The sequence below is a fragment of the Nothobranchius furzeri genome, chromosome 3 (genome assembly GCF_043380555.1).
Source record: "Nothobranchius furzeri strain GRZ-AD chromosome 3, NfurGRZ-RIMD1, whole genome shotgun sequence".
NCBI lineage: Eukaryota > Metazoa > Chordata > Actinopteri > Cyprinodontiformes > Nothobranchiidae > Nothobranchius > Nothobranchius furzeri.
Window position 1 is genome coordinate 89,272,372 of NC_091743.1, and position 23,343 is coordinate 89,295,714.

The 23,343-nt window shown below is 44.2% G+C and overlaps 3 protein-coding genes across 3 annotated transcripts; 1 reads left to right on the forward strand and 2 right to left on the reverse strand.

Annotated features, from left to right (window-relative positions):
• Positions 1-4,049: 4,049 nt before the first annotated feature.
• On the reverse strand, positions 4,050-5,098 carry LOC107384805 (TRAF-interacting protein with FHA domain-containing protein A). Its single transcript, XM_070549752.1, has 2 exons — positions 4,968-5,098; positions 4,050-4,887 (listed from the first exon to the last, which is right to left on the reverse strand). Exon 2 carries the CDS (start codon positions 4,841-4,843, stop codon positions 4,259-4,261), a length of 585 nt encoding a protein of 194 aa, XP_070405853.1. The 5' UTR covers positions 4,844-4,887; positions 4,968-5,098; the 3' UTR covers positions 4,050-4,258.
• An 805-nt stretch (positions 5,099-5,903) lies between these two features.
• Positions 5,904-7,475, reverse strand: LOC139068958 (putative uncharacterized protein ENSP00000383309). The gene has a single exon (XM_070549807.1). It carries the CDS (start codon positions 7,473-7,475, stop codon positions 5,904-5,906), a length of 1,572 nt encoding a protein of 523 aa, XP_070405908.1.
• A 1,634-nt stretch (positions 7,476-9,109) lies between these two features.
• Positions 9,110-11,960, forward strand: rbm4.3 (RNA binding motif protein 4.3). The gene is made up of 4 exons (XM_015958239.3): positions 9,110-9,230; positions 10,016-10,434; positions 10,518-11,146; positions 11,427-11,960. The coding sequence occupies exons 2-3, from the start codon at positions 10,026-10,028 to the stop codon at positions 11,123-11,125; spliced, it is 1,017 nt and encodes a 338-aa protein (XP_015813725.1). The 5' UTR covers positions 9,110-9,230; positions 10,016-10,025; the 3' UTR covers positions 11,126-11,146; positions 11,427-11,960.
• The last annotated feature ends 11,383 nt before the right edge of the window (positions 11,961-23,343 follow it).

A 23,343-nucleotide genomic window follows, 5' to 3' on the forward strand; every position in this document is an offset into this window, starting at 1 on the left:
CATCCAGGTAAGGTTGGGTCCTCCCCCTCCTGGACTTCCCCCTCCCCTGTGATGGAACAGCAGAGCAGCCAAGGTCTACCCGAGGCCCCTGAACCCGAGTCAGGCACTGCTGCCTGTTCCTGCCTTCTTCCTGGCAGCATACATGTCAGGACCCGACCCCCAAGGCCCCGCCCAGATCCCCCCCCAGGGCCGGCCACCCCCAGGCCCCCACCCAGACCCACCCAGGGGCAATGCAGCTGCCGGGCAGTGACCCATTGCCACCGCCAAGACCTCCAAGGGGCCCCACTCACAACTGCCAGTAGCCCCCCCCCCCCGAGGCAACCCAAGCACCTCCAGAGAGGGGCAATGGCCCCCCAGTCCCAGACACCCCCAGTGAACCCACCACCAGGGAACATCCAGATACTCCAAACTCAGACCCTCCACCCCCTCACCCGGATCACAATCCCGCAGGACAATATCAATGGTCCCCCGTCATCGCTGTGTGATGGAACCGATCAAAGGAGCCCAGAGAGATTGATTTGAAGTGGAAGCAGAGGCCATATCAAGTGTTATATGGTCTAACAAAATATTTCTATACTGGTTAATGTAGAGACTTTCTCTATTTTTCCAATTTGAGAGGATAGTTTTCTTAGCGATGCATATGGCAGTCAGAACCACGTGAACCAAAGATGTTGCAATCGGGACATCGTCCAGGTTTCCCAGTAGACAAAGAGAGGGGGAAGTTGGGATATGACATTTCAGACACTTTGACAGGTCTTCACATACTCTACCCCAAAATTCCTGGACAGGTGGACAGGACCACAGTGCATGAATGTAATTGTCAGGAACGTTGTTTGTGCAGTGTGTACAGGTGTCAGACGACACAAACCCCATCCTGAACATCCGATGACCTGTATAGTGTACTCTGTGTAGAATTTTGTACTGAATTAATTGTAAATTGGAGTGTCTGATCATTTTAAAAGTTTTTAAACAAGTTTGAGACCAGAAGTCCTGGTCAAAGCTAACTGATAGATCCACCTCCCATTTTTCAATAGGGATTGCTATTCTATCGTCTATTTTGGACAGTGTCTTATATACTTTAGACAGTAGTTTGGGGGTTTGAGATTATAGAAGTCTAATACCCTTGGTGGTGTTTTTAATTCTACTTTATTGAGCTTAAAATTTTCTTTGCCTACAGATTTAATTTGGTGGTATTCTTAAAACAGGGTATCCACGGGTCCTTAAAAAGTCTTAAAAAGTCTTAAATTTGCTTTTTCAAATTTAAGGCCTTAAAAATCCTTAAAAATGACAAATAATCCTTAAATACAGTTTCCAAAGGTCCTATTTATAAAAAATTTCATAAATTTCTAGTTAGTGTTCAGCATTTTTTGTGTATGATGTTGGCGTAAGTGGAACCGTACACATTCAGTTGGTTGTGAAAGGGGCCTATTTTAAATGAGCACATTAGCTGGTTAAGCTAGTGGGAGCTTGCGCCATGGGCATGTGAAAGTTTAATGGTAACTGGATAGCTTATCCCACGTTGGCAACATGGTTAGCACCGGTTCCAGGCGATAGCTGGAAATTATAGCTTAAAGTAAAAAAAATTGCTTAAATTTGGTCAAAATGGCCTTAAAAAGTCTTAAATTTGGCTCCCTTAAACCTGCAGATACCCTGTAAAAAGCTATTCTTATCTATTCCAAATTGGGAGACTATTCTATTAAATGGGATGAAGTCACAAAGTCGTTTATATTGTCATTTCTACCACATGTGCAGGACATACAGAGAAACGAAATTGAGTTTCAGTGCACACAATTCAGAGATCAGACATACAAGGGTAAGACGCATGACAAGAATTGGTGACTGCGGTCATTCGCAACATGAGTCGCGCTACCTTAATAGATAGATGAAAAGGGAGTTACATGAGGATAATTGGGGGTAAGGTAAAAATAAGGCATAGCAGAGTTAGACCCAGCGGGGAGTAACATACAAAAAAAACTTGACATAGAAGCACAAACGGCACAAATACAACATCAGAGACCGATGGGGAGGCAGGGTTGGGCGGGATCCTGAAGCCTCCAATGGGAGCTGCCGGTACGGCGCATCAACCAGCTGCAGACCAACATATATGTGTTCCAGGTATAGGATTCCTTTATTTTTCCAGTCCGGAAGGTTCATCATTTTATTCTTTTGCAAAATGTCAGGATTGTTCCAGATAGGTGTGCGTCTGCATGGTACTAGTGAAGACTCTGTCATTTTAAGATACTCCTACCATGCTTTCAGAGAGGTGCTGATACTAATACTTTTGAAGCCTTCATGTTTTCTTATGCTTGAGCTAATAAATGGTAAGTCTGAAAGCTCTATGGTATTGCAAAGTGTCTGTTCTATATCTAACCAGGTCTCATCTAGTGGGTTATCTTGCAACCATCTTGGTATATATTGCAGCCTGTTGGCTAAGAAATAATAATAAAAGTTGGGTAGATCCAGTCCTCCTCTGTCTTTGGTCTTCTGAAGCGTTTTTAAGCTAATTCGTGGAGGTTTATCCTGCCAAAGGAATTTAGTAATTGAGGAGTCCAGAGATTTAAACCAGTCAGCTGGTGGCTTGTTTGGGATCATTGAGAATAAGTAATTTATTCTGGGTAAGACCATCATTTTAATTGTAACAACTCTCCCCATGAGTGATATTGGTAAGGATTTCCATCTTGCAAGATCATCTTCCACTTTCTTTAAAAGTGGGATGTAGTTTAGTTTGGTTAGATCTGCTAACTTGGGAGAGGCATTAATTCCCAGGTATGTGATATTCCCTGACTCCAATTGTGTATTAAATAAACTGACAAAAGAGAAATTAATTGGTAGAACTGTGGATTTTAGCCAGTTTATTGAGTAATCTGAAACTTATGAAAAAGAGTTTATCAGTTCTGTTGAATGGGAGAGAGACGATTGAGAATTCCGGAGGAAGAGTAAAACATCATCTGCATAAAGACTGATCTTATGTTCTATTTTCTTACACTCTATCCCTTTAATACCTGTTGTTTGCCTAATTGCTGCTGCTAGTGGTTCGATAAAAATGGCAAACAGTGAGGGGGAGAGTGGGCATCCCTGCCTGGTCCCCCTCTGAAGACAGAAGCTAGCTGATATTTGGTCGTTCGTCCTGACACGTGCTGTTGGTGAACTGTATAATGTTTGTAGCCAGTTTATGATGAAGTTCCCAAAACCAAATTTATGTAAAGTTGCAAATAAGAACTTCCAGTTAACTCTATCAAAAGCCTTTTCTGCATCTAGAGATAATATACTAGTTTCTATGTTTCTACTGTAAGAGAAATCTATCCTATTCTATATGGTTGGTGGGCGTGCATCGAAAGCTGTTCAGTGGTTGGTTAATCATCACTTATCCAACAGCATCCCTTAAAGAGCAAGTCACCCCCAAATCAACTTTTTTCTGATAAACTATATAAATGTGTGTCTAATCGTGCTGCAGACACGTGTAGTCAATAGTTTTGCACTTTAGTGCATTTTAGGTAAAATTGAAATTTTCTGCCTAAAACTATCAGTGTTGTGCCGTTGTCAGGTAAAAACTGCACTGCATTTGAATTTAAATCTGCCATCGCTATTGGCTAAGAGGTACCCTAGAATGTTAGCTGGTACCATATGATGTCACAATGTCGTTGTGAGCCTGTGTGTGTGTGTATTTGTTAGCGGCTCCGCCCTCTCGGTTTGCTAGGCAACAGCATTTGTTGCATTTTTCAAACAGGAAGTGGGAGTTGAGTAAGAATCTGGTAGGGGGTGACTTCCTCTAAATGTTTTCCCCTGTGCCCAACTTGGACTCTTCTCAATGACTTTTTGGACTGTCAGACATCTACTAAAGAAGTTCTGAGCAGACGTCATACCCTGCTCAGCTCACATCATCAGACCAGTCTGGATGTTTTGAAACAGAAACTGGAGCTGGATTATTGAATATGGACCAGGACAAGATGTGTCAGATTAAAAGTACAGCTGCCAAGGATCAGAATGGGATCACGTCGGACTTCATGAGTAAAACCTTTTCTTTTTAATGAAATAAAATTGTCTGATCAGGGTTTCTTTGAGACTTTTTATTGAAAACTATCTAAAATGTCAGTCGGTACGAAGAGAAACTGTTAGGAAAACAAGACGCAGATTTTTTGCTTGATGCAGCCATGACAGAAGATGGATGTCAGCTTGTCTGAACCTAAATGGAATGAAAATACACACGTTTCTGTCCTCAAGTTCAGTTTTGGAATGAAACTGTAGAAGTTATTCTTTGTTATGAGTGACAGATCAGGGTCTCATCGGTCTCTTGGGGTCCAAGTCCTCTGATCTCAGCTGTGATGTGGTTCATTAAACCCGTGTCCATCACTGGTGTGGAAACAGGACCACAGCTGCACGTCTCTCTGGATGGAGGCACCGCCAGCACATCAAAGTCCACCTCAAAGCTGGCTTTGGCCTCCCCAGACTCACGCAGGATCAGCATCTCATATTCCCCAAACCGGATCAGAGCCTTGTCGGGGAGATCCATCCTCTCCAGGAATCCCAGAGCTGAGCTGTTCACACAAAGTCTCCCTCTCTGGCTCAGGTTCTGGATGGAGAACAGCAGGTCTGGGTTCTGGGGCAGACGGTAGGCGATAAGGGCCAGCTGTTTGCGGGACACCCGCGGGTCAACCAGGGAGTAGGAGCAGGACTGGGTGTCCCGGCCCAGTCTGACTGGATCATCCGCTGAGTGTCTCCTCCTGGTCCCCACTGGGAGTAAACCATAAAGGTCTTTAGAGATCTGCAGAGGGTGGTAGAACTTTATGTGGAGACATGTCAGCAGGTCCTCCTCTGTCTCCATAGTCTGAGACATGCTCATCATGAAGGTCTGATGGAACCGGTCAAGAGACCAGAAGCGATGAAATCCTGTCAGAACACAGAGGGTTTTTAGAGTCAAGCAGCAGTTTTTCTGGTCATACAAACAAAAACAAAAAGACAAGTTTTACCTGAATGTTCAGCGTTTAAAAAAAACTTCCGGAATAACGGTCCACGAAAGCACAGCAAAGTCCAGCTCTCAACAATAACTGAGATCCTGCTGCTCGTAAACCAGACTCTTCTTCACATGTGATCTTCACGATAACGCTGCTGCGTTCATGTGCACTCTGGGAACAATCGTTTCAGTCTTTAATACGATTACAGCATTCTTGATGTTGACTTAATGAATACTTATTAGATTTACTCGTGTTGCCAGTTACATAATCTTACAAACGAAACCAAAATAGAACCAGATTTTATAGTTTATTCTATTGTTTTGTGTATTGTGCGAGGCCGGCGCATCTTTTAACCGAGTTTTAACTGTAGGCCCTGAATGCAGCACAACAAAAACCCCTTTCTGACGCAACCTCAGCTCAGCTGACAGGAACTCAGCTGAGGTTGCGTCACCTCTGAAGTCAACCTTCGGGGAATTTTCGGTCACTTATTGACTTTTACTTTTACTCTGTCTCTGAAGGTTCATGGGAGTTCAGGGAAAAAAGCACGTTTTCATGTAGCTTGTTTATTGGACTGGAGGAGAACAAAAGTACATCCTTTAAAGTTTATCCAAAAGAATAAAGATTGTCATTAAATGTGTTTCATAATTGGGAGATACAAAATGAAATTTGTATGTTTGAAAGTCATAAAAGTCCTGATGATTTAACACAAGTTACAATTTTTAGTTTAAGAGTTAAATTACAGTCTTCAAAACCATGTTTAGAAGTCCAACATTTATCATAATGAATTAAAAATCATTAGTTTCAAAGTCATAACAACATTCAAAATTCATAATTATTTAGATACAATTTGACCATTTATTTATTTTCATTGGCTAAAATAAAATAGTCCAAAACAAGTGGAACTGTGAGGTTATGTGCCAATAGTCGCTGCAGACAGCCGACGCTCCTCTTTCAAAGTGCCGGCTGAGTGCTGTGGGTGTGTGAGATGTACAACCCGGAGATCTGGCCTGAGGGGACTTGTGTACAGATTTGGCCTGAGGGGTCTTGTGTACAGATGTGACCTGATGGGACTTGTGTACAGATGTGGCCTGAGGGGTCTTGTGTACAGATGTGGCCTGAGGGGACTTGTGTGCAGATGTGGCCTGAGGGGACTTGTGTACAGATGTGGCCTGAGGGGACTTGTGTACAGATGTGGCCTGAGGGGACAGATGTGACCTGATGGGACTTGTGTACAGATGTGGCCTGAGGGGACTTGTGTGCAGATGTGGCCTGATGGGACTTGTGTGCAGATGTGGCCTGAGGGGACTTGTGTACAGATGTGGCCTGAGGGGACTTGTGTACAGATGTGGCCTGAGGGGACTTGTGTACAGATGTGGCCTGATGGGACTTGCGTGCAGATGTGGCCTGAGGGGACTTGCGTGCAGATGTGGCCTGAGGGGACTTGCGTGCAGATGTGGCCTGATGGGACTTGTGTACAGATGTGGCCTGAGGGCACGTGTGTGCAGATATGGCCTGAGGGGACGTGTGTGCAGATGTGGCCTGAGGGGACTTGTGTACAGATGTGGCCTGAGGGGACTTGTGTGCAGATGTGGCCTGAGGGGACTTGCGTGCAGATGTGGCCTGATGGGTCTTGCGTGCAGATGTGGCCTGAGGGGACTTGCGTGCAGATGTGGCCTGAGGGGACTTGCGTGTAGATGTGGCCTGATGGGACTTGTGTGCAGAGGTGGCCTGATGGGACTTGTGTACAGATGTGGCCTGAGGGGACTTGTGTGCAGATGTGGCCTGAGGGGACTTGTGTACAGATGTGGCCTGAGGGGACTTGTGTGCAGATGTGGCCTGATGGGACTTGTGTACAGATGTGGCCTGAGGGGACTTGCGTGCAGATATGGCCTGATGGGACTTGTGTGCAGATGTGGCCTGAGGGGACTTGTGTACAGATATGGCCTGATGGGACTTGTGTACAGATGTGGCCTGAGGGGACTTGTGTACAGATGTGGCCTGATGGGACTTGTGTGCAGATGTGGCCTGAGGGGACTTGTGTACAGATGTGGCCTGAGGGCACGTGTGTGCAGATATGGCCTGAGGGGACGTGTGTGCAGATGTGGCCTGAGGGGACTTGTGTACAGATGTGGCCTGAGGGGACTTGTGTACAGATGTGACCTGAGGGGACTTGTGTACAGATGTGACCTGAGGGGACTTGTGTACAGATGTGGCCTGAGGGCACGTGTGTGCAGATATGGCCTGAGGGCACGTGTGTGCAGATATGGCCTGAGGGGACGTGTGTGCAGATGTGGCCTGATGGGACTTGTGTGCAGATGTGACCTGAGGGGACTTGTGTACAGATGTGACCTGAGGGGACTTGTGTACAGATGTGGCCTGAGGGCACGTGTGTGCAGATATGGCCTGAGGGCACGTGTGTGCAGATGTGGCCTGAGGGCACGTGTGTGCAGATATGGCCTGAGGGGACGTGTGTGCAGATGTGGCCTGATGGGACTTGTGTGCAGATGTGGCCTGAGGGGACATGTGTGCAGATGTGGCCTGATGGGACTTGTGTGCAGATGTGACAGTATGGAGAAAACTAAGTAAAACCCAACAATGGCACCTAGGGCACGGCACCCTAGGAGTCGCTAAGCCCTTAACCCTGTAGGCCCATTCACCCGAGAAGGTCAAAGATGGTGTGGTTCTAATCTTCGAACTTTATTTACAAAATAAAAAAAGTTTAAAATTATTCTCTTGATCCAAGAGAATTTAATAAAACTCACCACAGGATCTTACCAGGTGGTGAATAAATTAAAGAGGGACCTTGGGGTGACCCCGCAGCGCTGTTCCTGGTGGTCTGATGATGGAGTCCCAGGCAGCCCAGAATACAGCAGCTTAACTCTGGATAAATGAGTTTAAAGGTTATTTGTTACAACTGCCGTGGTCTGAGGCTGACAGGACTCACAGACTTGTTGTGGACCAGCTGCTGGATCGATGTGATGTTCTGTGCTTGTAGGAAACCTTTTTAATGAAACAGCATCTAAAAGGTTTAAATTCCATTAATACCTATTTTCATGGGACTGGAGAGTCAACCACTGAGATGGAATAATATGGGGCAGAACACCAGATGATGTTGTAACTCATTGGTGTACTCTAGCCCTGCACCTCCAAACAAAACCAGAAGGAATTTGTTATCCTGATTCTGTAAATGCCGTTTGAGTGCCTTAACAACGAAGCTGAGTTTCTTAACCCTCTCAGGCTCAAAATAAGTTTTGATAAAAGTCCTTCAGGGGTACTTCTGAGTTTAAAAATGCTCATGAAATACGTTTGTGGAGTAACCAGGTAGGTTTTAACGTTGCAGATCTGCAACGCCTGCCTCCAGAGGGTTGATAGACTTGCTTTTATTAATGGTTCCATAAAAGATCATATGATTTTAAATGTGTGTACTATTGGTGACATGCATGCAGCATGATACTCACCACATCACTGATGGACATCTTTACCAAACATCTGAAACAATTCTGTGAAGATAGTGCCTTACTGCTGTCAAGAGGAGGAAGAAGAAACTCGCATTTCTATGGCGCCTCTCGAGATAAAAACCACGAGGCACTTCACAAAAACAAAAAATATAAAAAAGCATTTAGAAAATGATTGAAATATATTTAAAATGAGCAAGAAATAGTCAATTGTGATTAAAAAATGTTAAGAAAGGGAGAGGGTGAACAGGAAAGAAGGAAATCAGTGGATCCTGAGGAAGGTGGAATAGGTGGGGAGAGCAGAATAAAGAGAGAGAGGTGAAGAAGGTCATACAAAAGCCAGCTTGAACAAGTGAGTCTTCAGCTGCTTTTTAAAGGAGACCATCGCAATTGCTTAATTGCTTATTTTTGCTCATTTTAAATATATTTTTAAACATTTTCTAAATGCCTTTTTTATATTTTTACATTTTTGTTTTTGTTTTTCTGAAGCACCTCGTGATTTTTACCTTGAGAGGCGCTATAGAAATTATATTTTCTTCTTCTTCTTCTACTATAATTCATATATTGTTTTCACACTACTGTCTCTTGTTTGTGTTGGTATGATAATTTGGCTGTTGCGCTCATTTAATTTTTATCTTATCTGTACAATGTTTTTGTGAACTGGAATACGAGTGCGGAATGAAGACGTTCACGTTTAAGCGGAAGCAGAACAGGCCTGTGGGTGGCGCTGTGTGACCGGAAGGCCGCTAACCGGAAGTCCACGCAGAGAACTCTCCAGAAAGGATTCGAATCACATTCTCGGAGGCTCCGTCGTGAACACGAGGTAAATAAACGTTTACGCAACATAGACGCATTAGGAATTCATATCCACGATAATTATCAGCCTATCAGCCTTTTTATGAAGACTTTATCGACTTGTGGTTGGTATCTTAATTCCTTCGCGGCGTTTCGGCTAGCGCGGCCTGGAGATGTAGCTAAACCACACACCATGAGGATTTGAGGTAGTGCATTTATTTAAATCTTAGATCAAAAACTGGCTTTATTATGGCGTAACTCTAGTTTTAAATCGTGTTTGAGAGTTTGGTTCCGCAGTCTGACTGTACTTGGTAAGATTTGCTGAATTGAATTGACTAAATCTACATACAGGCCGGCATGATTAGTTTAGCGATCGAAATGCGAATGAATCCGTTCCGTTTTCCCCCGAGCTGTCTTGTATTGCCAGGGATGACAACTCTCGCGCTTTGAGCTTGAAACAAACGCATCCGACCCTCTTCACACGCTCTTACGCGCCAAATAAAAGATCGTTTTATCGGTCTCGCGCTGAAGAGTCACCCCCCCATCCCCCAGCTCTCACGGCCAGCAGATGGCGGGTGAGCCGGTGTCTTTCACAACACCCGCTCTGGAAAAGTTGGCAGCCTGTACAGTTCATATTTTTGTAAAGTTTGATTCATGTGTATAAACGTTTTCTCAGCGGTTTTAGTTGGCCTCCAGTCATTCATAGGTGTTCCAAGCATAGCTCTAAGGATCTGAGCATACCTTTTAATTGAATATTCATGACTACACATTTTAAAATCAACTTGTGCTTTCTTCTGTGGTTCTTTATTGCAGATTTTCAACCATGGTTAAAATTTTTGTGGGGAATCTGCCCCGAGAAGCTACAGAGGATGAAATCAAGGCGCTGTTTGCAGAGTATGGCACGGTCACGGAATGTGCCATCATCAAGAATTTTGCCTTTGTCCACATGGAGGATCGGAAGGCTGCTACTAAAGCGATCAAGAATCTTCACCTGCACAAGCTCCATGGTACACCCATCAACGTAGAGGCCAGCCATGGGAAGAACCAGGGCTCAGTCAAGCTGCATGTAGCAAACGTAGAGAAGGGGTGTGACGACGAGCTTCGTGCTCTGTTTGAGGAGTACGGCACGGTCACAGAGTGTGCCGTTGTGAAGAACTTTGCTTTTGTGCACATGCCCAACTATGACGAGGCCATGGATGCTCTTAAGGGTCTGGATAACACTGCTTTTCAAGGTAAGGGAGGGCTATTATATGTGAATAAATGCAAATGGTACCAAAAATGATTTGTCTGTATTTAAAATTTGCTTTCTTTCTAGACAAACGCATCCATGTTCAAGTTTCTAAGAGTCGTCCCAGATATGAAGAGCCTGAAGACTACCCTCCTCCCCCGCCAGATAGGGGCGGCTACTGGCCTCCACGTTACCCTGGAGACCGGCATGAGCCTCCCCCACCTGGCTACTTGAGGGGCCGCCCTATGCCCCCAGGTTACCCCGCCCCTCCTTTGCCACCCCCTCCCCCCAGACGAGCTCTGTATCCAGAGCGTCCCTATGAAGGGGAGAGGGTCAGATACAGTGTGGTAGATTACTATGAGAAGTATAGAGCCCGTCCGTATGGCATCCCCCCATATGAGGACCAGCGTTCTGGCGCCCCGCCTCCTCCGCCTCCACCCCCAGCCGTCGTTAGAGACCGTCTTATGACCTCGCCTCTTGACCCGTATGAGCGTCGCCCCCTTCCACCACCACCACCTCCTCCTCCGTCATCGTACTACGCTCGAGACCGCAGCCCCATCCGGAGGGCGCCTAGCACACCGATGCCTCCTGCTAGTAATGGCTACTCCTATGAGCGTTCAGCTTATGGAGTTCCACGTGCAAGAGACCCCTACGCTGACCGGCTGCCTCCGCCGCCCACACGCTACGCTTATTAAGCCAGACGTCGGCATTTGAAGGTGAGAATAGATCTGAGAGAAAGTGATCTTCATAAGATGTCTTTTCGTTCTTCTAATGGCAGAGGCAGCTCGACTTTCGCACGTGTTTTAGAGCAAATGGGGTTAAGGAGACGAAAGCGTCATGGTGCAAAAGCGCACGTCAAAGCATGGTCCACTTCCTCGGATTATCTGGGAGAGAAATGGGCCCCAACGTCAAACAAAAAGTCGAAATGAGTGATGGAACGACGTGCCCTTTCACCAGATGCAAGTAGCTTATTTGTCTTATTTGTTCTTTTTTCAGGCTTGTTGTCCGACTCCGTCGCCGCTCGCCGCCTCCTGATGCACGTGACTATCCTCTTCCTGTCTGGCTGAGCGCGTTACGTTTCTCTGCGCCGCTCACAAGAAGAACACCGTTCTTGACAACGATGTCGGTTTATTTGTTTTTATTTAGGACATTTTTACACCTAACTGTTTTTGTGTATAATTGCTGTTGTACTTTGTACTTTTATTGGTTGACGTCTGAATTGGGCATCTTTTATTTCTACTATTTCGTTTTGGTCACTTTTAGTGATGTGTGTGACTCTAGAAGGCTAGATACTAGCATCATAAAGCCGAAACTTGATTTTGACGTAAAATGCACGTTGGTTCCATCATTAAGTTTTTTTCTAAACTCAAACTTCTGTAGCGTGACTGTGGCAAATAAAGCTGATAAAATGTAGGAGTTAGACTAACGCACGTAGCTGTCAACTAGAAAATGGATGCAGTGCGTCTTCGATGTTTGTCAAACGTCCAATAAAACTAATCTGTGGAGTGATTGTTCACAAATGGAGTAAAACTGCTCAGCGCTTCAATCCTCCCACCACTGTAAAACCGTTGGAAACCTGAATCATTCCAGAATCTTCCTAAACATTCAGGCAGTCGCAATCACCGCCGATTCCCCCTCCTTTTAAAAATGAAAGCGCATTGAAGTGTGAGATTGAAAAAGGACCTTTTAGGTGTTTCATTCATGACAAGGGTGACCTACAGGCTGATGGAGACCTGCGCAGCGAGCAGGTAAGTCAAGGGTGAGGTTGGTACAGACGCAATCTGTTGACAGTTTACTTGTGTTACAGTTAAAATGTGGCTTAAAGGTTGAGTTTAGTTATTAAAAAAAACAAGTTTAAAGAGATTTAGGTTAGTAGTCTGAACTGACTGGTCCACTGCACAGATGGGTTCCAAAACAATCATATTAAACAATAAAAATTTTAGATTGTGATTCTGTTAGATGAAAATCACTAGCATGCATGATCAGATGTGATCCTTGTCATTTATTTGTTGCTGTTAAAACGAGCCATTAAAGCTGGGAGGGACTATTGGAAAAGTAGGATGTCTTAAGGAAGGCCCTGCATTTCTCTCCTCTGATTGGCTAGAAGAACTCTCTTACGATTGGCTATTTCATTTCATCCTGCCACCAAGCAAACTCTTCCCTCGCTAAAGGCTCTGTCCTGCCACTAGCAGAACAGCTGTTCTAGAGAGCTTTGTGAAGAAAATGCTGTAATCATTATTTTCTGCAACATGCTCTAGAAACTAAAACATTAGGAACTATTAATGAGTCAGAATCAGAAAAAGGTTTATTGCCATTGTCGGTGAACAAACAATTCACAAACTAGGAACTTGCTTCGGTACTAACGTGCTACATATAACATGAATAATATAATTAAAAGTAGAATAAAATATAATAAACTAGCATAAAACTTTGCTATTAAAAAGACAGGTAATGGTAACATGGCCGATAACGTGACGTTATGTCAAGTACAGAAGACGAGCATGGTTGTGTGTTTATAAGCTGTTCACAAGTCTAACGGCAGATGGGTCTCGTAGCGTGTTGCCTTTCAAGCATTGAGGTCGTCTTACTAAAGTAGAATACATAGGCTAAACAAATGTGTGCCTTATGTGCAAGATACACAGGGTATCCGCGGGTCCTTAAAAAGTCTTGAATTAGCTTTTCCAAATTTAAGGCCTTAAAAATCCTTAAAAATGACAAATAATCCTTAAATACAGTTTCCAGAGGTCTTAAATTACCAAAGACCTAATAAACAAGATTCTTTTATTTCTATAGGATTTTAGTGAATTTCTAGTTAGTGTTCAGCAGTTTTTGTGGACGATGTTGGCGTAAGCGGAACCGTACACATGCAGTTGGTTGTGAAAGGGAGCTATTTTTAGATGAGCACGCTAGCTGGTTAAGCTAGTGGGAGTGTGCGCCATGGAGAAGTGGAAGTTTAATGGTAACTGGATGGCTAATCCCACGATCGCGGCGCGGTTAACACCGGTTCCAGGCAATAGCTGAAAATTAAAGCTTAAATTTAATTATCAAAATGATAAATGACCCGCACTTGTATAGCGCCTCTCAGAGTAAGGACTCCAAAGTGCTTTACACTACAGTGTATCGTTCATCCATTCACACACTGATGGTGATGAGCTACGATGTAGCCACAGCTGCCCTGGGGCGCACTGACGGAGGTGCCACCGGTCCCTCCGACTACCACCAGCAGGTAAGGTGGGTTACGTGTCATGCCCAAGGACACAACAGCAGAATTCTCTGTCCGGAGCCGGGATCGAACCTGCAACCTTCCGATTACTGGACTACCCACTCAACCTGTCGAGCTACTGCTGCCCTGCTTAAATAGCTTAAATTTGGTCAAAGTGGCCTTAAAAAAAGGTCTTAAAAAGTCTTAAATCTGGCTACCTTAAACCTGCAGATACCTTGATACATGAAATATAATAAAACTACTACTTTGCCCAGGTGTGTGCTACAGGTCTGTTCCTATTCCAGGCTAGTGCTTGCTCTGTAATCGGAAGGTTCCAGGTTCAAGCCCCCACTCCGGAAGTTGCTGTCGTGTCCTTGGGCAAGACACGAAACCCACCTTACCTGCTGGTGGTGTTCAGAGGGACCAGTGTATGGCAGTATTGCTTCTGTCCGTGTGCTTCAGGGCAGCTGTGGCTATGATGTAGCTGATCACCACCAAGGTGTGAATGTGTGTATGAATGAATGACTGCATTGTAAAGCACTTGGCTCCAGGACGCTAGATGGCGCTATATCAAATACAGGCCATTAACCATTTATGAAAGTTAAGATATAACCTAATAAGATGACAAGAGTCATCTCAGTGACCTAAACACAGTAAACATTAATACAGTTGAGTTCATTAAGCCAATCAGTAACAAGTTTCCTATATAAGGAACCCAGCAGGTTGCATCGAGTCACTGACTAGTGTCAGAGTCTTTACAGCAATTATCTTACTAAGCAAGCATGCGGCAACAGTGGAGAGGAAAACTCCCTTTTAACTCATTCACTGCCAGCGTTCCTCACCGTTTTTACTGTTTTTAAGAGTCACAGAACGTTGCGCGCTTGGATGATGTTGACGCCAAAACAAAGAGACTCACCTCCTACGCCAGGAAGAGTCAGCGCGTTTCAAGCTTTATCCGTTCTTTCGTAATCCGTTGTTGAATTGTGATCGGCAGAAGCTTTTCCGGTTCGCGCCTCACTTGTTTTTTACAGCAGCGGCCCAAAACAATCTAACACATGGATGTTCTGCTTCCTGATCACGTGATGTGTGACGTATGCGGATGAAGATCGGCTTTGGAGCCGAGATGTTTGTTCTTACATTGCTGGGGCTCGTCCGACGCCCACACAGTAAAAAAAATGCAAATGGCGACTTTTGTTGTCATTGGCAGTAAATGAGTTAACAGGAAGAAACCTCCAGAGGATCCCGGCTCAGTATAAGCAGCCATCCACCATGACTCACTGGGGATGGAGAAGACAGAGCAGATGCTCACCCCATAAAGCTTGGTTTATGCTTGACGCGTTCACTTTCCGCTTGGTGATGCGGCTCGTGGATGGAACGCGCTTCACAACTCGCAGCGTTTATGGTTCATGCGGCTCGTCTCTGCGGTGAGCCAATATTCTCCCAAACTGTAGGGGGCAGCATGGAGCTCTACGGCATGCATCCAACACTACACCATAGTAGAAGTAGAAATTACTGTTTACAACATGGCATTCCAGCATTTTTAACAGCGTCCTCGTCTTTTCCGACAGTGCGAGCTATTTCTCTCCAAGAATTATTAACAACATGTTGATCACGGTGATCTCTGAGAGCTGAATCATACAAATGTCTGTATTTACCAACCTCTGCCATACTAGTTCTTGCCGGTCCGCCATGTTTTTCTGCGTCCGACCGTCCGCGTGGTTTGAAAATTTCCTAGGTGCGCTGTGTGGAAAGTTTGGTCCGTGCGGAGGCGCGGTGGAGGGGCGTGGTTGTTAAAAGGATGCAAAATGACGCAACTTTTCCGCGTGGAGCTGTGCGGACCTCACGCGTCAAGCATAAACCAACCTTTAGCCACACACAAAATATACCAAGTAGTATTTCTTTGGCTACATTATTTCTTATTAGATATTTTATTTTATTAGAATGCGTCTAATTCAACATAAACTAGTAGTAGCATGTTCAATGTTAACAAAAGCAAAATGTTAATGTCGGGAGAGGGAGAATGTTAAGTGGTTGGCAGCAATGTGCCAGCTGACAGCCCCCTGTATGAGGCCACCACAGCTCAGCAGTACACCAGTGCAGCTTCTTCTGGGGAGAAAAACACTTCAGAGAGAAAATAAAGTTAACAGTTGAAGTGTCAAAAATAGGGAAATTAGAGAGTAGTGGTAGAAGAAAGTAGTCGAGTGTGGAAAGTGGCCAGTGTGTCCTCCAGCAGTCTAAGCCTATAGCAGCATAACTACAGAGATAACTCTGGATAATCTAGCCTTTTAGATGGAGGCAGGGCAAGGGAGAGTCGTCTTTACTGACTGTACACTCCACCTCCCTCTACTCCCCCACTTGTCCAGATTTGGGCTAACATCAGATTTTAACCGTAAGGTCTATCCAAAAAAAGTCTTAAAAGTAGACACGCTGACCTCAATGCTGGGGACTGGAGCCATCAGATTCAGTCAATACAAGTCCTTCTAAAAAAATTAGCATATTGTGATAAAGTTCATTATTGTCTGTAATGTACTGATAAACATTAGACTTTCATATATATTAGATTCATTACACACAACTGAAGTAGTTCAAGCCTTTTATTGTTTCTAATATTGATGATTTTGGCGTACAGCTCATGAAAACCCAAAATTCCTATCTCAAAAAATTAGCATATTTCATCCGACCAATAAAAGAAAAGTGTTTTTAATACAAAAAAAGTCAACCTTCAATTAATTATGTTCAGTTATGCACTCGATACTTGGTCGGGAATCCTTTTGCAGAAATGACTGCTTCAGTGCGGCGTGGCATGGAGGCAATCAGCCTGTGGCACTGCTGAGGTGTTATGGAGGCCCAGGATGCTTCGATAGCGGCCTTAAGCTCATCCAGAGTGTTGGGTCCTGCGTCTCTCAACTTTCTCTTCACAATATCCCACAGGTTCTCTACGGGGTTCAGGTCAGGAGAGTTGGCAGGTCAGTTGAGCACAGTAATACCATGGTCAGTAAACCATTTACCAGTGGTTTTGGCACTGTGAGCAGGTGTCAGGCCGTGCTGAAAAATGAAATCTTCATCTCCATAAAGCTTTTCAGTAGATGGAAGCATGATGTGCTCTAAAATCTCCTGATAGCTAGCTGGACCAACACCAGCAGCTGACATGACACCCCAGACCATCACTGACTGTGGGTACTTGACACTGGACTTCAGGCATGTTGGCATTTCCCTCTGCCCAGTCTTCCTCCAGACTCTGGCACCTTGATTTCCGAATGACATGCAAAATTTGCTTTCATCCAAAAAAAGTACTTTGGACCCAGTGGCGGCGCCAGGGGGGCACTATATCTACCCCTGGATTAGTCATAGCACCCCCACGTAAATATTATTTTATTTCTTTTTTACAATTAATTTTAATTTAACGTGTGGATGTGATAATATTTAACACACAAAACAAAAATACTCAGTAAATTATCATATAGATAGTAAAAACTTAAACCAAAACAGGAAATGGATGTTAACCTTTGACCTCATTTTCCACCTGTGAACGAGTGAAAGGTAGAGCTAGCGGTAAAATGGATCAGTGTTTGTTGCCCACATTTCCACGGGTTCAGTCAGACACGAATGAATGTTTGAAAGTGATCTCAGACCCACAAAAACCTACGGATCTGGATGAAGAGAGTCAACCCTCAACCGCCGCAGCAGTCCAGGGTTTTGCCGCTGGAAATGCTAACACTAACGTTAGCTAACCTTGCAACACTATAGATGGTTTTCTGTGTGGCTGTATGTGTTTATGATTTCATGGACAAGTCAGCGATTGTTCATATGTTTATGATGTATATTAATGATGGTTTCAGGTGTTGTGCACGCATGTGTATCTGCTAGTTTTGAAGGTGTTTTAGAGAACAATAGGTACACACGACCACTTCCTTCATAGCACCCTCAATAAAAAGACTGGCTCCTTCATAGAACCTGCTGAAAAAAATTTCTGGAGCCGCCACTATTTGGACCACTGAGCAACAGTCCAGTGCTGCTTCTCTGTAGCCCAGGTCAGGCGCTTCTGCCGCTGTTTCTGGTTCAAAAGTGGCTTGACCTGGGGAATGCGGCACCTGTAGCCCATTTCCTGTACACGGTGGCTCTGGATGTTTCTGCTCCAGACTCAGTCCACTGCTTCTGCAGGTCCCCCAAGGTCTGGAATCGGTCCTTCTCCACAATCTTCCTCAGGGTCCGGTCACCTCTTCTGGTTGTGCAGCGTTTTCTGCCACACTTCTTCCTTCCCACAGACTTCCCACTGAGGTGCCTTGATACAGCACTCTGGGAACAGCCTAGTCGTTCATAAATGTCTTTCTGTGTCTTACCCTCTTGCTTGAGGGTGTCAATGATGGCCTTCTGGACAGCAGTCAGGTCGTCAGTATTACCCATGATTGTGGTTTTGAGTAATGAACCAGGCTGGGAGTTTTTAAAAGCCTCAGGAATCTTTTGCAGGTGTTTAGAGTTAATTAGTTGATTCAGATGATTAGGTTAATAGCTCGTTTAGAGAAGCTTTTCATGATATGCAAATTTTTTGAGATAGGAATTTTGGGTTTTCATGAGCTGTACGCCAAAATCATCAATATTAGAAACAATAAAAGGCTTGAACTACTTCAGTTGTGTGTAATGAATCTATTATATATGAAAGCCTAATGTTTATCAGTACATTACAGAAAATAATGAACTTTATTACAATATGCTAATTTTTTTTGAGAAGGGCCTGTGCAACAGTGACAAATGCAACAAGATTTATTATGTGTTCACATGTTATGTTTTTCGTATTTTATGGGGAAAAAAACTTAAAACCTGTATGCTGCAAAAAAGGACAAAATGGTTATTATAGCACTAAGTTCACATTTTCTTCAAAAATTTAAGTCAGCTTATCTATTTGTGACACAATGGCTTGCTGCTAAGTGCAATGGCCAATCGTAGGAGAGCCCTTTTAGCCAATCAAAGGTGAGAAAAGTGGGACCTTCCTTGGACATCCTACTTTTCCAATAGCCATGCCCTGGGCCTCACTAACAAATGAAAAGCTGCCATACATAGGCACCACCCATCCCACCGATCACCACTGGCAGGCAAGGAGGGTGAAGCGTCTTACCCAAGGACGCAATGACCATGACAGGTGGAATTCGAACCTGCAGTCCTCTGGTTATGGGGCAGGTGCTTGACTCCTGCCATCATCGTTATGATCTACGTCAGTGTAGGAAGTTAACATGAACTACTTAACAGCAGGGGTACAAATTAACATAAAAATAGGATCAGGTTCTCTTTGTGCTGCAAACTGCTTCTAGGACGTGACAATTTCTGCAGTTAACGGAGCTAGACATGAAATCACACACGGTTTCAGTGTAAAACCTCCCTGTAATTTTCTAAATAGTAGTCCATTGCAGTGATGCAATTTTATATCTATGTAAATTACATCAATACAAGTGACCTAACGACCTGTTTACTCCCAGCGTGGTTCCAGAAGTGCAGCGGTGTGTTTTTACTACTTTAATCCTGGCAGTGGAGAGGAACAACATCATATACGACATCAAACAGCAATATCAAAAGTGATTTCCTTCTTTTTCGTTTAATGGTGGATTGCATAAACAAACAGTGACCTTTGAAGTCTTGAGGGATCTTGTGATCTCACGAAGCAAGCAAGGAGGAATGGCAGAAGTCTCAAGGGATTTAGTGATCACGCAAGTCAAGCAAGGAGCACAGCCAGGAGTCCGTGCCGCTGCCAAGACGCCTGGTGTGAAAAGGTCCTCTTTGAAAATTCAAGTAAAACATTCCGCTGTCGTTTCTTTAGCTGATTCTGATGCCTCCAGTGTGAAACCGGGGTCAGGGGGAGACCAGACACCCTGTGGAGAAAACTCATTTTAGTCGATTATATCCACGATCTCATTCATTTGGTCACTACCCAAAGCTCGTGACCATAGGTGATGGTTGGAACATAGATTGACCGGTAAATCGAGAGATCAAGTCTAAATAGTCCAAAGTTGATGCTCAAGCTGTTTTAAAAAGACGCCGCCATCTTTGTTGTTTCGCCCCGTTGCAGCAACATTTTCCCCACCAAACCGTTATGGCACTGTGAATGGCTCACAAAACCAATATGGCGCTCCAAGACACAAAAATAATCAGGTCTGCTGCTATGGAGTGTGGCCAGACCAACCTACTGAGAAAAATCCCTTTGTTTCTGCTATAGTCTTTCTAGATTTCTTAGCTAATTGACCCCTACATCTAATGAAAATCTTAACCTCTCCCAAAACAACCAGAAGGATCCAATGTACATGTTTATTGTAAAGGAGTGGACAAGCTAAATCCCTAACTTGTCAGAGGCTTTGGTCCACATTCTGTCTTATAACTATTGAAAATAAATACAGGACGATCTGAGTGAGATGTCCTCGCTATTTTCAACCTTTTGTTACCAGCAGGTCCATAAAGACCCTGGTGGATATTTAGTCACTAATTAATCATCTAAACTCCACCAACTTATGCAGCCGAAGATTCAAATATGCTTATTGAAAACCATATTAATGTACTCCCACTGTTGACATTCAACTGTCAAGAACAAGTATATTTCTACATCTGTGGCATAATCATGGTGTGTTTTTTGAATAAACACATTCTAGAATATGATCGTCCTGCATCCCCGAGACTTGAAATGGAAACAGGTTTACTTGTAGCACAAATCAGCATGATGATTGTTTTTCTGTTGTCACCCATCTGTGAAGTGAGTTCAGCCATCAGTATTCAGATCCATTCTAAGGGCTGGAATATACTTGCTTTTTAACCTCTGATTGGCGCAGACAGCGGGCTGCATCTTCGTTCACATACTTGCTTCAGCACGACACTGCACTGCGTTGGAGAACTGGACAATTCCGCTAGGGGGCACAGTAGAGTACGATAGACTCGTTAGAGAGTCGGGTATAGGGGGTACAACCAAAACAAACATGGCATCAGTAGAAGAGATCAGCAACTGCTTAATTTTGAGATGACAGCAGAGGTATTGTACATAGTACAAAAGACCACTAAACATGAGATGGAGTGACCAAAACCCTCGTTTTGTCAACTCTGCCTAAATGCGTCACATTAACTTCGAGGTACGCGCACAAATGACGCTTCACATCAGTGTAATTTATGCGAAGCAGCCGTTTTAAACACGAGTACCTGTCGGCAAACAGCAAGTGTATTTCCAGCCTTATGAGGTTTGGAGAAATCAGCCAGTAGATTTACAAGAACAGGACTTTGATTTGTTTATTTATTTGTTTTAAATTATTTTAGATGTTTATTCTGTAGACAGTACATTATGCTGCTGTATTCTGATTTGCATGAGTAAAATGTAACATGGACTCAATTTCTTCATAAATTACCTCCATATAATAAAAGTTCTGCTTTGTTACGGTTGTGATTGTTCTTTTTTGCTTAACGGACTTCTAAGTTTCAGTCATATTTGTTCTTACAGACAAGCATTTAAGGTTTACTGAATACTAAACAAACTTATCATCAACGAGCCCACGTTGTCATTTTTTAAAGGTGAGGTTCAAGTGCAAAAGACAGGATTACATCAGATTCGAAGCGCCGCAAAGCGGATTGCTCACAAGGTTTGCGCGCTATCCGCTGCGCCTTTGTTCAATCAATCAATCAATTTTATTTGTAGAGCACCTTCCACAACGTTATCAGACGCCCAAGGTGCTGAACAGCATCATCATAAAAACATTCCCAGTACCTGGGCATAAGAGCAAGATAAAAACATAAAATCATAAAATAACAAGCAAGTAGTATTACAAATACAGAGAGGTAACGGAATGAGACTATTCAATGAAAAGCAAATGGTGAACAAAATAAGATCAAGCATCCTGGTCAAAAAGAAGAAGTATTAAAAACCATAATGTCAGGGCAATTCAATGAACCCTAGCGCTGAAAAGCTATCAAGTAGAAATGAGTCTTTAGGCGAGACTCAAAGACTTGAAGGGACAGCGCCTGCCTAATGCTCAATGGCAATTCATTCCAACAGAGTTGGAGCCAAAACAGAAAATGCACGATAACCCCTCGATCGATATTTCGACCGGGGGACCACCACACGTCCCTGCTCGACTGAGCGAAGAGACCGAGATGGAGCATACTTGTGCAAAAGTGCAGTAATGTAAGAGGGGGCACTGCCCTGGAGGGCCTTATAAACAAGAGTTAAGATCTTAAATTTAGCTCGATATTGCACCGGGAGCCAGTGCAGAGTGGTCAGCACTGGAGTAATGTGATCTCGGCATCTAGTACCGGTCAGGAACCTAGCCACTGAGTTCTGTACAAATTGGAGCCGTGCAACTGTGCACTGGGCCAGACCGGCATACAGAGCGTTACAGTAGTCCAGCCGGGACAGGACGAAAGCATGCAACACAGACTCCAGATGAGCTCTGGACAGCAGAGGCCTGATCCTGGATAGTCGTTTCAGGTTAAAAAAAACAGGACCTCACCACTGTATTTACGTGAGTGTCAAGATTAAGTGAGGAGTCAATTTTTATCCCCAAATTACTATTTTCTTTTCAGAGGGGGTCAATGGGCCAAGGTCAATATCAGCACCTGAGCCATTTCTTCTGCCAGGACTAAGTATTATGACTTCCGTTTTGCTCTCATCAGGCGAGAATTTTCGATTCTGCTCGCCAGGGCCGGCTTTGCAGACAGGCGGCCGCCTGGGGCGCCATCTGATGGATAGGGAGCAAAATTACAACAAAAAAAAAACAAAGAATAAAAAAAAAAAAAAAAAAAAGTTTATTAAATTTATGTTTGTTATATGAAATGCACTCTCTACATACTCAAAATTCCTCTCTGAAATGACATGAAATTAAAAATCAATATTTAAATTCTAATGATCTGGCTGCATGACGAGCTCCCGCTTGGGCCACCGCTCCAATGCATTTGACCGTTAAGGGTGCCGTACATCACGTGCGTGGGCAGCACTGTAGAAGGACATCCTGTTGTCGTCGCGTTTAAACTTTTGATATTTTACAATGAAAAGAACACCTAAAGCCTGGTTTATGCTTCTCCGTCTGCGTCAGTGCGGAGACACGCAACGCCATTATCCGTCCTTGCGTAGGGCTCCGGCAGGCACGCAAGTACGTACGGAGTCGAGCCCACTTTACATCCGCCGAACGAGACGGATTACGCAAGCTTGTGATTGGTCAGGACGCCGCTGTTGTTTACAGCGCCGCCATTGCAAAGAGGGCCGAGGATAACTAGCGGCAGACACAGAGAAGCTTGAAGAATACCTCGCGAAAAAACTCTAAAAATATGAACATTTAATTCTCCCGTGACTGGAGGAGTGAAAAGATGCGCAGCAAGCGTTTTATTTGTGGACGGAAATGACAGGAAACGTGGGTTTAGAGGTGGGGAGCGCATGAAGAGGTGGGAGAATGAGAGACAAATATGTCCGTGTTAAAAGTCTCTTATATACACAAAAAACACAATATAAACACGATCTTGGACCGATACATGACAGGATACCACAGAACAGCGCTACGCCCTCTGGTGTCCTGCCGGGGAATTGCTTTGCAACACTCTCCAGGAGACGGAGAAGTATGAGAGCTAAACGCTTCCGTCAATCCGTGCGTGTCTGTCCCTTGCGGAGCTGACGGAGAAGCATAAACCAGGCTTAAGCCATCGGGATCAGCATTCCGAAAGCGAAGGAAGGAGGAAGAAAAAAAAACGGGCCCAAAG

What these genes read in the sequence shown, in the direction of transcription:
- LOC107384805 (XM_070549752.1), bottom strand. Translation starts at nt 4,843, where the DNA reads ATGATGAGCATGTCTCAGACTATGGAGACAGAGGAGGACCTGCTGACA.
- LOC139068958 (XM_070549807.1), bottom strand. Translation starts at nt 7,475, where the DNA reads ATGTCCCCTCAGGCCACATCTGCACACAAGTCCCATCAGGCCACATCT.
- rbm4.3 (XM_015958239.3), top strand. Translation starts at nt 10,026, where the DNA reads ATGGTTAAAATTTTTGTGGGGAATCTGCCCCGAGAAGCTACAGAGGAT. An exon ending in GGATAACACTGCTTTTCAAG is followed by an intron (nt 10,435 to 10,517) that starts GTAAGGGAGGGC and finishes CTTTCTTTCTAG; the next exon opens with ACAAACGCATCCATGTTCAA.